Source organism: Ailuropoda melanoleuca, chromosome 1 (genome assembly GCF_002007445.2).
Source record: "Ailuropoda melanoleuca isolate Jingjing chromosome 1, ASM200744v2, whole genome shotgun sequence".
Classification (NCBI taxonomy): domain Eukaryota; kingdom Metazoa; phylum Chordata; class Mammalia; order Carnivora; family Ursidae; genus Ailuropoda; species Ailuropoda melanoleuca.
In genome coordinates, this window is record NC_048218.1 from 166,952,258 (window position 1) to 166,966,280 (window position 14,023).

Below are 14,023 nucleotides of genomic sequence, written 5' to 3' on the forward strand. Positions count from 1 at the left end.
TAGTATATATAATGTACTACTTTTGTGAATAAAAGTGAGAAGATAAGGCTAAGTATTCATATTTGTTTGCATTTGCATAAAACACTGGAAGGATGTGCAAGAAATTAATCAGAAAGGTTATATTGAATGGGAATCAGAGTGAATAGCAATAGGGGGAGTAAGACTGCTCACGGTACACCTTTTTTTTTTTTAATTTATTTTTTTTTATTATATTATGTTAGTCACCATACAGTACATCCCCGGATTCCGATGTAAAGTTTGATGCTTCATTAGTTGCTTATAACACCCAGTGCACCATGCAATACGTGCCCTCCTTAACGGTACACCTTTTTAATATCACTTAATCTTTGAACCACATGAATATATTACCTATTCAAAATGTAAAATTACATTAAAAAGCATCTTTATTTTTTAAAAGTATTCCAAATGAATTAAAAACTATGTCCATACAAAAACCTGTACACAAGTGGGGAGCAGGGCTAAAAGACAAAACAAAACAAAACAAAACAACAAATCAAAACCTAAACAAAATAAAAAACACAAATGTTTATAGCAACTTTGTTCATAATTGCCAAATCTTGGAAGCAACTAAGGTGTCCTTCAATAGGTGAACGGAAAACTGAACTGTGGTTCATCCAGACAGCGGGATATTTTTCGGCACTAAAAAGAAATGCACTATCAAACCGGGAAAAGACATGGATGAACTCTGAAAACATAACTACTAAGTGAAAGAATACAGTCTGAAAAGGCTACATACTGCAGGATTCCAACTACATGACATTCTGGAAAAGGCAAAAACTCGTAGAGACTGTAAAAAGATGAGCAGTTGCCAGGAGTTAGGAAGAGAAAAATAAATAGGCAGAGGATTTTTAGGGCAGAGAAAGTATTGTGTCCAATGCTATAATGGGGGATACGTGTCATTATATACATCTGTCAAAATCCATTAAAATATACAACACAGAGGGGCGCCTGGGTGGCACAGCAGTTAAGCGTCTGCCTTCGGCTCAGGGCGTGATCCCGGCGTTATGGGATCGAGCCCCACATCAGGCTCCTCCGCTAGGAGCCTGCTTCTTCCTCTCCCACTCCCCCTGCTTGTGTTCCCTCTCTCACCTGGCTGTCTCTATCTCTGTCAAATAAATAAATAAAATCTTTAAAAAAAAAAAAGAAAAGAAAATATACAACACAGAAAGCGAACCCTAATGTCAAGGATGGACTTTAGTTAATAATAGTGTATCAGTGCTGGCTCATGGATTATAACAAAGGTACCACACTAATGCAACATGTTAATAATAGGGAAAGCTGGGGGGCCGCAGGGTGAAGGGTTATATGGGAACTCTCTGTACTTTCTGTTCATTTTTCTGCAAACATTAAACTGCGCTAAAATTTTTTTTTAAAGAAGAGAAGGGGAAAGTGAGCCTGGTGCCAGGCAGGAAGAGTTCCATACAAATCAGCCCAGACTCTTATCCTGTAAACACAACCATTTTTAAACAGAGTTGTGCTCTGAAAATTCCGGTGATCCCACAGGCTGAAGGGTCTATGAAAAAGAGAGCCAGGGACCAATATGCAGATGATAATGGAAGGGAGATGGGGTGGGTCTGAATGAGCAGGGGGCCCTGGGGAGGAGGAGGGAACACAGGAGAGGAAGCAACAGGACTTGGTGGCAGCTGTCCCTGTGCATCCAGGGATGCATTGGAAAATGAGGGTCAAAGTTTCCCTCTGGTTTCTAGATTAAACTATGTGGCAGACAGCGGTGCTGACAAGAGGGAAAGGAGCAGATGAAATGCGGGAAACGAATTTGGCGTTTGATCTGTGATGTTATCTTATCACCTGCAGAATACGGATGTGGAAATGTACAAAGGCAACCCCAAACACAGGCAGGCAACTCAGAAAGGAGGTCAGGTTGCCTTGGAAACGAAATCTGGTATGTATCAAACTGCTCTTATTTATGCAAGGGGACGTCATTGAACCACCAGTGTAGGTGAGTGATAATATACCGTGGGTTAACAAGTGAAAGAAATCTAGTCTTATTTTCTAACCTGATTGTACCCGTGAACTTTAAATGCTGAGTTATTTAGCTATCCCTCCCAAAGGAAAACAAATTTTTCTAAAATATCTATTTCAGACATATTTATAAATGGCTTTTGTGTGATGCTGTGGTTACTATGGCTACTAAGCAGTGACCCCAAAATTTAGCAGTGTAAAACAACCATGTATTATGCTCATGAATTCGATGGGTCAGGAGTTTGGACAGGGCGCCACAGAGCTGGCATGTCTCCCCTCCTCAGTGTCTGAGGTCTGGAATCATCTGAAGGGCCATTCACTCACACATCTGGTAGTTGGCTGTGGGTTGATGCTGGTTGTTGGCTGAGGGACTTAGGTTCCTCTCCATGTGGGCCCCTCCCTGTGTTCCTCATTTGTGGGCTGGTTTGGGTTCCTTCCAGCATACTGCCTGGATGCTTAGGGCCAGACCCCGAGAGTGAGAGACTCCATGCCGAATTCTTTTATGACCCAGCCCTGGAGGTCACGTGGCATCACTTCCACCAGGCTACACTGGTCAGAGCAAACACAAGCCCTCACCAAGATTCATGGAAGGGGTGCGGGCATAACCTTCACCTCTCCACGGAGGAGTGTTCATCACATGTAAGAAGTGCATGTAGGATGGGATTTGGTGCAGCTATCTTTGGGAAATTAAATCTGCCCACATGAAAATCAAAGTATTGTTTCAGTCAGTATGACTCTTTGAGAAAAAGGAACACTGAGGGAAGACAGACAGGGGAAGTCGAAACAACTCAAACCTGCAAACTTCATCAATGCCCAGTGCACTCAGCTCCCAGAAGAGAGAAACATTCAGACCCCAACAACACGGACATTCACACATTAATGAATACCCATTTAAAGCCTGGCATGATCACCAGGGAACCTAGCACTCTTCTCTGCCTATGCAAAAGAAAAATCCTGAGGTTGAGGGGCTTGGACCCAGTTAGTGGTGCAACATGAGAGGTGAGTGGTTCTGGTGAAAGTCCTGTGGGAAACAGGCTGTCACTGCCCCAACCGCATACAATCCATAGGCAAAGTCATGCTCTGAGCTGCCTGGCCGCGTCCCAGCCTCTGCTCAATCCACCTAATGTCAGCAGTTCCTTACAGAGTTCTGTTGCTCGTTGGTACTGCTTAGTTGCTTTTAAAGAATTGAAACAGATAAAGATTCAGATGAGAAAATAAAACACACTGGGGTGCCTGGGTGGCTCAGTTGGTTAAGCGTCTGCCTTCAGCTCAGGTCATGATCCCAGGGTCCTGGGATCGAGCCCTGTGTCGGGCTCCCTGCTCAGTGGAGACCCTGCTTCTCTCTCTCCCTCTGCTGCCCCCCCTGCTTGTGTGCTCTCTCACTCTCTCTCTGTGTCAAATAAATAAATAAAATCTTTAAAAGAAAAAAAGAAAACACGCATTGATGAATACCCTTTTAAAACCTAGCAAAATTACCAGAAAAACAATCAGTTTATCTTAGAATGCATAGAACACCAAAGAGTTGTGGTTTATGTTAATGGAAAGAGCTCGTTAATTCACCCGCCCCCAATTCTTTTCTCTATGTTCTTCATCTTCTAACAACTACCATTTAAACACACACACACACACACAGATAAAAACACCATAACCATGAAGTTTATTCCATGAATGCAAAGATGGTTCAATTTATCAGATAATTGGAAAGAAAAAAAATCAAGTGATTTTCTCTATATCACTGGGAAAAAAAACCTTTAACAAAATTTAACACCTATTCCTGAGGGGTTTTTTTAACCACTAAAAATAAAAACTGATGTATATTTTTTAACATGCTAAAACTATATGAGTCTCAATCCTAAAGCCAATATCTGAGTGACTGGAGAATTGCTAGGGACTGCCCCACTCAGGTCAGGAACAAAGACAAAAATAACCACTATCATCACTAAATATTAACACTGAATCCAAGCTATCGGCCAATCAGACAAGAAAACAGAGCTGTAAGAACAATCAGACTATCTCTGTTTGCAGGTGTTGATAACAGTAAACCTGGAAAACCCAAGAGGATCAATGATAAAAGCTGACACAACCAATAAAAGGATTTAGTAAAACAGCAGACTGTAAAACTGACATAAAATAGCCATCGCAAAAGTTTGACAGCACACTCTGGGAATATGGAGAAACAGGCATTGTTCGATTACTAGCAGAAATGCAAAAGTACACCACCTGTGTGAGGAAATAAGATAATATCCAAAAAAATTACACACTTATTTACTCTGTGATCCAACAATCCCTTTTTGGGTACCTATCCCAAAGAAGGACTGACAAAAACTGCTTTTTCAGCACTCAAAATAGGAATTGATGGATAATTTTTTAACATGATACAATATATAAACCAGGGCCAGATAGTGTGACAGATACACCAGGCTTCATTCCCTTCAAAATACGACAAAATACTTGTAGTAACAAAAGACTGGAAAACAACCCAAACGTCCAGCAACATGGGACTGCTTAAACCGTGATACATCATCGAATGGAACACTCTATAGCTCCTGATGAGGAATGAAGAACATTACCTCTATTCACTATACAGAGTGATCTCTAAGATATGATTTACGTTGAAAAAAGCAAAGTGGAGATACGTGTACATGGCATGCTACCATTCGTCCAAGAAAGAAAAGGAAATGGGATAAATAAGTGTGTGTGTGTAGTTTCTTACATACATAGGTAATTTTTTAAATGGAAGGACAAACCAAAAAGACTTTCAAAACATGTAACACCTACAGGAGAAAAAGTCAGTAGAGTAAATGAGATAAAAATAGATTCCAGACTTCTATGAATACATGTCATTTTGTACATCTGACTTTGGAACCATGTAAATATTTTACTTAATTATAAAACAAGGGCCATAGCCATGAATGTGGTATTATTCCCCACGTGATCCTGTTTTTAAGGCTACAAACAAACCTGCGTGGGAACAGCATCAACAGAACCAACGTGCCAGTTCTGACCGGTGAGCCGACTTAAGGAAAAGCACACTGGGCCAAGCTGGAGGAAGGGAATGAGTGCCAATGAGAGACTGTAACATGGGACTTACCTCAACCTTGCTCTCGGGTTCATGATCAGCAGCCGAGAAATACATAACCTCCTGTACTTCATCCCTGGGCCGAGCTGAATTTTTCCCAAACACCACCAGGCCGTCCTTAGCACGTGGTGGGAAGGCCACAAAACAGTAACTTGGAGGAGCAACAGCCATCCTGCAAAGAGAAAGAATGCCAGAGATGGCCTGGGAGCAGCCGTGACGTGGAACATTCCAATAGTGAGTTCTTCAAACACACTGCACCAGCGAAAATAGCTTTCGTCTCGAACCGTGTGAGGCTAGCTCATTAAGAGATCCCAGCTGGCACATGAAGCTGGGCACCCAGAGTAGAATTTAGTACACCCAGATAGTGTTTAGTACTCCACGGGATTGAACGAGCTCAGATTTGCAACAAACTGCAGTGAGGGGCAGCCAAAAGCGCAATGACGTAAGAGAAAGGAAAAGAGGTTATTGTTTCCGGCAGGAAACACAAACAGACTGCAATCTGTCACAGGAGTAGAAAAATAAATAAATACACTTGTAACAGTGCCCCGTGCAAGTGTCTCGGGCCTAGAGTTGTGTGGCTTCCACCTAATGGATTTTGGGGTGGTGATGGGGAAATGGGTATAGAGAGAACATGAAAGCTACTCCCCCTATTTTATATACTTTTACTCTACCTCAATGACAAGACGCTCAGGGATCTCTCGGTTTTCCTCCAACCTCTCTAGTGCTCCTGGGCTGGCTCGTTACCTTTAACCTGGCCACTGAGCTTCCTCACTGCTTTATTCCTCTTTCCTCATTTCATGCTCCTTTCTCTCTGGGAAAGCTCATCCATGCCCGTGGGTCACTCGTGTGCCCGTGACCTATACAGTCAATCCCAGCTCAGTTCTCTCCCTGAGCTCCAGCCCATAGACCCATATGCCTTCCTGATACCCAAAGCTGATTTCATCTTCCCCCAACATCCAGAACTCAAAAACTATCCTTATCATCCACATCCAACATACAACCAAATTCCACCTGGAGAATTTATCTAAATCCGTTTTGGAAACTCACCACTTCTCCCCATTTCTGCTACCACCACTCTGCACCAAGTCGCCACGTCTAGCCTGGATTCCCACGGTAGTCTCCTAGGGGTTATTGCATAACCACCATTATCCCCCCTCCAAAACACTGGCACACGGGAGCCAACGTGAGCTTTTGAAAAGATTTGATCATGTCAGTCTTGTTTCTCTGCTTAAAATCCTTCAGAGGTGTCCCATGGTTCTTAAAATAAAGACTAAAATCTGATCAAGCTCGAACCTCCTCCCCAGCCTCACCTCCTGCCACTCACCATTCCACACTCTCAACTCCAGCACACAGGCCTTTTTCCAGCCCCTCTGATCCTCCCAGGGCCTTTGCACATGCTTCACTCCTCTCTCTGAGCACTCCTCTCTTTGTTCCCTATACCAAAACCATTTTTCCTAGTTAACTTTCTACTCCGTCTCATACCAGCTCAAACATCAGTGGAATTTATGTCACTATGCTTTATGCTCTCATTGAATCCCACCTTTTTCCTTGATAGTAAATCTCAATCTGAAATATTTGTGTAATGATTTTATTACCAACAATCAATACTTGGTCTTTCCCCCCAAAGTCTAAGCAATATGAAGGCGGTGGCGGGGGGGGGGGGACCATGTCTCTTTTGTACACCACTGTAAACCCAGCTGTACGCAAAGTAGATTTTGAAAAAAAAAAAATGAACAAGTGCTTTATTCTTCTTTCTTAAAACTGAAGCCAACCATGCCTCTGTACCTGGCTAGAATGTCCTCCCCTTAGTCTGTCCGTACCCTTCAGGATCTGATTCAAAATCCCTTTCTTTCAGGACACCTTCTATAAAGGATTCTGTCATTTTCTCAGCACCCATATGCACTAAAGCATCCAGTTTGTTCTAGGATGATGTGCATTTGTTGCTTGTAAATGTACTGCTTCAAATGTTTCAAATAAAGATCCCTGAGGGCAGGGAAACCCAGGAAACCCAACTACAGCAGCCCCTTTCTCAACCCCCTATTACGGGGACTCAACAAACATTATCTATTAGACCAATTATCATATTTATGTCATCAATTATCTGACTTGGATGTGTTTTATAATCCCAAAATACAAGTGAGAAGGAAAGCAATGTTCTCAGCAAAGCCACAGGGATTCAAAACTCAGCCGTACCACCGACTACTGTGTGACCTTGAGCAAGTCACTTCACCTCTCTGGGCCTAGGTTTTCTCTTCTGCAAATGGTTGGCTCCAGCCCATCAGTTTATCATCAGTATCAGATGACATGATGCTTGAGAACAGATTTTACAAACTGTGGAGGCTAAATGAGTATAAGATATTTTATTTGGGTTTTGACTATTCAAACAGCAGCATCTCAACATTTCTACAGGGCAAGCCAACCAAAACCACCTCACTCATAACTGAAGCAGTTATCGAATCACACAGTCAGCAACATTCTGAGTTTGGAACCATCTTTGCGAGGGACCCTATTGCTATGTCTGCGTCCTGGTTACTTCACGTTAGTCTGTACCTGAACACTCTGGGCCGGCAGAGTCCTGTCCTGCATTATGCAGGGTGGGCCCCAACCAGGGTACTGAGAAGTGGGGGAGCCCATAGCTCTGAAAATCATTCCCCCTTAGCTCAGAAAAATCACCCCCCTCCTTTGTGAGAAAGAAAAGGCAGGAAGATAAAGAAACGCCAGTTCCTTCTCCCGTAATCCTTTCCTAAATTTCCACAAAAATGGCATTATCTTCAGACTTGAGGGGTAGAAAGCCATCAACCAAGACTTTGTATGTGTAAGAAAGACCTAGAATAATTATAAAATTAAATGCACTAATAGCAAGTTCCTATAATTTGAAGGTGGGAAGAATTGCTGGCTGAGCCAGATGAAGTGAAAATCAGGTGATAAGGTGGAGAAAGGGCACATTCACCTGTGTTTATCTGCCTCCCATGTGTGGTAGGACTTCCCTTCCTTCTCCATCGTCGGGTCATTTCAAAAGTGCTGGTGTTTTGTCTATGAGCAGAACCTTACTTTATTTGGCCCTTAAAAATAGTAGCCAATCCACTGGTCTTGCATTTATGAGATGTATCTGTAGAAAATAAATAAAACTCGCAGGGTTTTTGACAAGCACCTATTCTATTCTTCAGCCAGGACATCTGCTTGGTTAGCAAGTCGTATGAATCACATGGTCATGATCTGGATGTAGGCAATAGAAGCCCAGCGGCACGTGGGCCCAGACAGGCTGGCTTTTCCACTGCATCTTGTGAAAGACTGGAAATACCAGAAGGGAGCAGAATTTTAATGTCTAATTTTTAAATGCTAAATGAACCAGCAAACTGTGTAACACATCCAGTAGCAAACTAGCCAAGGATAACTGTCCATTTATTTTTCCTGGACCAGCATTCTAGACACTGACCGGCCTCAGAGATGACTTAGCTGGATCCTTTTCTACTCTCTAGATCAGTGCTGTCCCAAAGAACTTTCTACATTAATGGAAATGTTCTATCTCCACGGTCCAGTACAGTGGCCATTAGCCTCATGCAGCTATTAAAGTACAGTTGTAATTAAGGAACTAAATTTTTGTTACAAACTTTAATTCGTTTAAGTAGCCACACAGGTAGCAGGAATGCTATTGGACAGAGCAGCATTACAACTTTCCAGTACACCCAGAAATGAAGATTTTCACGTGAAGCTTTCCAGTAATCCCCGAAGTGTTTCTTCGTGAAGCCCTCACATATTCTAATGACAAAACACGCTACCATCTGTATAAACTCACTTAGCAAAGGGGAGGTAGTGCACTTCCAGAAGACTGGAAACAAATGTTAGGAAGCAGCTACTAACTCACCAGGTGGACTGGCTAAAGGAAATCATAGTCCTGGACACCAATTCCATTTCTCTCAAGGCGAGTCTCGTATTCCTAACTCTGAATATGCCACGAGCATGCTCCCCGTTGCTGCCTGGAAATCTTGTGGGCACCTCTCCAGTCAATTCCACTCTTCGCCTCCTAAATGAACTTTTGAGACCTTCACTTCTCTTCAAACCTCCACCCACCTCCTCTGCGTGACATCTCACCTCCTCCTGCATAAAGAAGAAACGCCCGGGGGAGGGAGACTGTTTCGGAGCTATGATAAGCAGCTTTGAAGGTCCTGTGGCTGGAGGAAGGGCAAGGAGCCAATAAATCAAAAACCCAGTGCAGCTGAGGCCAGAGAGAATGGGGACGAGGCTGGAGAAGCAGGCACACAGGCCGGTCCACGTTAAGCCTTGCAGACCACGGCAAGGATTTTAGTGTCTATCCCGTGACAGACATGGATGTCCAGGCCACTGAAGGCTTTTAAGTCAAGTATTAGGTAGGAAGTGGAGCCGGTGCACATAGACAACTTTTCAAAGAAGTTGGCTGTGATAGAGAAGAGACAGCTCATTAGATGTAAATGAAAGGGTCATCAAGTAATTCTAATTCTATGTATGTACCCCAAGGAATGATCAGGAACACGGACGAGTTTCATACACAAAAATGTTCATCACAGTGGTATTTATACAGGTGGAAAACCAAAACTTAATTGTCCAGCATCAGAGTAATAGCTTGAAAATTCGTGCTACATCAACACTATAAAACCATTAAAAATATTTGCAAAAAAATTTTAATTGCATGGAGAAATGGCTAGGAAGGGAGATCCAAAATGAATTACTTAAATTTTGTAAAAATACACATAGAAAAGACTACAAGGAAACGTGCCCAAAATATTAATAGTGGTAGCCTCACCACTGAATTCTAATTTTTTTTCATATTTTCCTTTAATTTCCAATTTCCCTACAAGTATTTATACTTACATAAACACAAAAATGATTTTTAAAAAATAAACCCACTGGATAGTACCAATTTGGGAATTTTATTTTATTATTTTTTTAAAGATTTATTTATTTATTTGAAAGAGAGAGAGGCAGGGAGGGGCAGAGGGAGAGGGAGAAAGAGAATCTTAAGCAAACTCCCTGCAGAGAGCAGAGCCCAACTCAGGGCTCGATCCTAGGACCATGAAATCATGACCTGAGCCAAAATCAAGAGTCAGACACTCAACCGAGGCAGCCAGGCCCCTGGAACTGTATTTTAAAGAAAACACTTTGGCTCTACTTCCATGTCCTGATACATCCAAAGTTTCAAAACTGGTAAGTTCTTACGAGTTCTAGTTAGGATGACACTTGTTATTGAGGTATAATTGACATACATTATATTAGCTTCAGGTGCACGACATAATGATCCGGTATTTGGCTACATGGCACAATGATCGCCACCATAAGTCTAGTTCACATCTGTCACCACACACAGTTATAGAATGTTTTTGCTTGTGATGAGAACTTTCAAGATCTATTCCCTTAGCAAGTTCCAAATATGCAAAACAGTATTATTAACTATTAACTATCGTCGCCATGCTGTACCTGACATCCCCAGGACTTCTTCACTTTGTAACTGGAAGTTTGTGCCTTTTGGCCACCTTCAGCCATTCTGTCCATCCCTCATCCCCCAAGGATGAAATTTTTTTATTCAGCATTATTGCAGTTATTCTGATACTTTCTTCTACTTTTTTCTACAGCCTGCCTACTTCAGAGCTGCTCAAGGAGTACACAAATGTTCATTACTATTATGCACACGAATGGTGGGCAGGCCTCTTCCCGTGCTGTGTCCTCAGTTAAGGGGAAAAGAAAAACAGGCCCTCAGGAAGTCAATTTTCCACTGACCCTGAGAAAAAATGCTTCTGAAAGTGATTCAGGGAAACGCCATTTTGTTCCTATTATCTGTCAAAATACTAGTTAACATACCAGATAGTTACACTACAAAAGAAAAAAAAAATCTGACAAGGTGACTCATCTACATACTGTATAAAACATGCATTTTGAAATCTGTGTTTATGATTTTTATAAGCTATGAAATTGTTCTTGTATGACACAAGAAACTAAGATTTTTTTCCTCCTTTTCCCTCAGTAACTTTATATAGTATTATGATGTGATATTTTCCTCTACAGAGAAAAGTAAGCTAAAATTCAATGAACTCCCAATTGCACATGCTAATACAGAAACTTACTGTATGAAAAAGTGTTCGTTGTTTATATTCGGCTTTGGAAAACACAATATGACAATTTGATAATAGATTTTCTATCATAATACTCTCTACTGGAACCAGCATTAAAATGAGTAGACAGAACTCACTCAGAAGTAAAGCTATGATGAATGGCTTTTTAAAACACTTGCTTTTTGGGGGATGCCTGGGTGGCTCAGGTCATATCGCGGGGTCCTGGGCCCCAGCTCAGTGGGGAGCCTGCTTCTCCCACTCCCTCTGCTGCTCCCCCTGCTCTCGTGCTCTCTCTTGCACCGTCTCTCTCTCTCTCTCTCTAATAAATAAATAAATAGAATTTTAAAACCCTAAAAAAAAACTTGCTTGTTTTGCGATGCAATTCATAAGCCATTTTCTGAGTGATGGGGACCTGAGGAGGGGATGGGGAGCAGGCATGACACTCCAAGCCTGAAATGGAACCTAGGTGTATTTAAAGCTGTGTTTTCCAAACTGTATGTTGTGGCCCTTCTGAGGGTTACAAAATCAATTTAGTGAACAGGATCAGTGTTTGTTTGTTTTTTTTAATAGGCAATCATTTTTTTTTTTATAAAAGGATATATGCCTCACACTTAATAAGGTTAAGTGTCGTTACAAGAAACTTTAAGTTCAGGTTTATACATATAAACATGTAAGGGTGTGCATGCACTGGGTTGATATACAACATCCCTCTTACTGTGGGTCTCAAGCAAAAATCTTTAAAAGCAACAGCTTAAAGGGTAGGTCTACTGAATAAGGCTTCTTTGTGATAAATACCAATTAGGATTCTCGCCAAGTTAGCGATAAACTAATAGTTCCCATTAATGAAACACTCCAGTTCAACTCCCATAGATGGTTAAACTGACAGGCATTTCCTAAGATGTACTTGCTAAGAATATTTTAAAGTACATTTATCTGTAACCTGTACTGTATATTTTCTCAAACTGGATTACTTTTCACGTTCAATGCTGCTGGAAGACTGGACGTTGGGAGAAGGATGCAAGTGGCAATTATTAAAACATCAGGATTGATGTTTTGATGCCGGTATTGTTTCTTTGGTGGAGAAAAGGAGTCAGATTATTCACCAGCTGGAATGGTGAGAAAAAAAAACAACTGGCACTTTCCTTCTCCCAGGCCCCTCCTCCAGCCACGTCTCTGTATAAGCCTCCTGGCTTCCTTTCGATGAGCACTGTCCCGAGCACTGTCCGAGAGAAATTTCTGCAAGAATGGCAGTGTTCTGGGTCTGTGCTGTCCGAAACAGTGGCCACTAGCCAGATGGGGCTACTGAGTACTTCACAGATGGCTAGTGCACATCAGGGGCTGAGTTTTTAATTAATTTAAAATTAAAGCATCAACATTATACTAAGTGAAATAAGCCAACCACACAAAAACAAATACCATACAATCTCACTTACATGAGGCTCCTGGAGTAGTCACATTCATAGAGACAGAAAGTAGAAAGGTGGTTGCCAGGGGCTGGGGGGAGCGGGGAGTGGGGCGTTGTTTAACAGGGACAGAGTTTCAGCTTTGCAAGCCAAAAAAGTTCTGGAGGTCAATTGCACAACAATGTGAATATACTTAACACGACTAAACCCTGCACTTAAAAACTGTCATTAAGATGATAAATTTATGTTATGTGAATTTCACCACACTTTAAAAATTTTTAATTAAATAGCCACCTACGGCTAGAGGCGGCGGAATCCCAACCCCGCTGCTTTAGAGATGGTGCTGTCCGCTGTGGTGACGTCCCCCTAAGCTGTTTCTAACCACCACTGTTCTCTTCATCCAGCTTCTTTCAGGAGTCAGGGCTCCTCGTGGGAACAAGATGCTCACGCGTCCCTGGGGTGCCCTGCACAGAGGCCGCATCTTCACGCTCTGGCTGGTGACCGCAGGCGGGGTGCAGACGTGCGGGGCTGGAGCACGGTACCCCTGTAACTAGGAGACCACTTACAGAATGTCTAGACAAGGAGGGAGGAAGCCGCAAGCGAGAAAAGGTCTTTGTCCTCAAGTCCAGTGAGTTGTTATTGAAGGACATGAATGCTCTGCGCCCCAGCCAAGCCGAGCTGGGGTTTTCTTCGCCTGCCTGCCAAACTGCCCTGCCCTTTCATCTCAGTGAAGCTCCAGAGGGTCTGTCCCTCATCAGTGACCTTACCCAGAAATAAGAAAGCTATAATTGCCTGAAAGGAAGAAAATGACTGTCTCTATAAGCTAGAGGCTTATTAACTGTCTCGCAAGGAACTCTGACAAAGTGCTTTGACTTGCTCACAAAAATGAAACCCAAATGTCCAGCAAGGTTGCCTTACTCTGCAAGCTCCCAGTTTTACCAAGCGGACTGGGCAAGCTTAATTCCAGGGTCTGTGAACTACCAGCTTTCAGAAAAGTCAAGGAGACATCATTTATATTACATTATTTATAGATAAATTTGTTGAATTATTGGCATTCCTGCTGAAGTGAGAACAGGACAAAAGATAGTCACTTAGGAATTGGTTTTTCTGTCGGAAGGTCTACTCTTGGGATCATAAAGGATAAATAAGGTGTTTGGGAAAGGAATTATCTAACTAGAAATTGGATGTAAATGCTAACTGAAACTGATGAAAGGCTCATCAAGCTCTGCCTCCGAGAAAGAAAGATCCTACTAAGTGTTCTGTTGAAAGGTCAGGTAGCAGAGCGTAAGGCTTTGGGAGTCCACAGCTAGGGAACTGCAGTTTCTAATACTCAATGTCTTGAATGAGGAACTATTTCACAGAAGAAAGACCACACAGGGTAGTAAGAAAGTAAGCAGGCTTTGGAGTCCACCTAGGTTCGAATCTCAGACCCCTGTCACCTTCCCATGACAGGATAA

The 14,023-nt window shown here is 42.3% G+C and overlaps 1 protein-coding gene across 2 annotated transcripts in view; it reads right to left on the reverse strand.

Annotated features, from left to right (window-relative positions):
* The window catches only part of SCRN1 (secernin 1), a 61,722-nt gene that overhangs the window by 33,796 nt on the left and 13,903 nt on the right, over window positions 1-14,023 (reverse strand). For both annotated transcript variants that reach the window (XM_034669765.1, XM_034669763.1), the window contains exon 2: window positions 5,093-5,252. In XM_034669765.1, the coding sequence (XP_034525656.1) occupies window positions 5,093-5,251 (159 nt within the window). In that variant the 5' untranslated portion in view covers window position 5,252. The remainder of the gene's footprint in view (window positions 1-5,092; window positions 5,253-14,023) is intronic.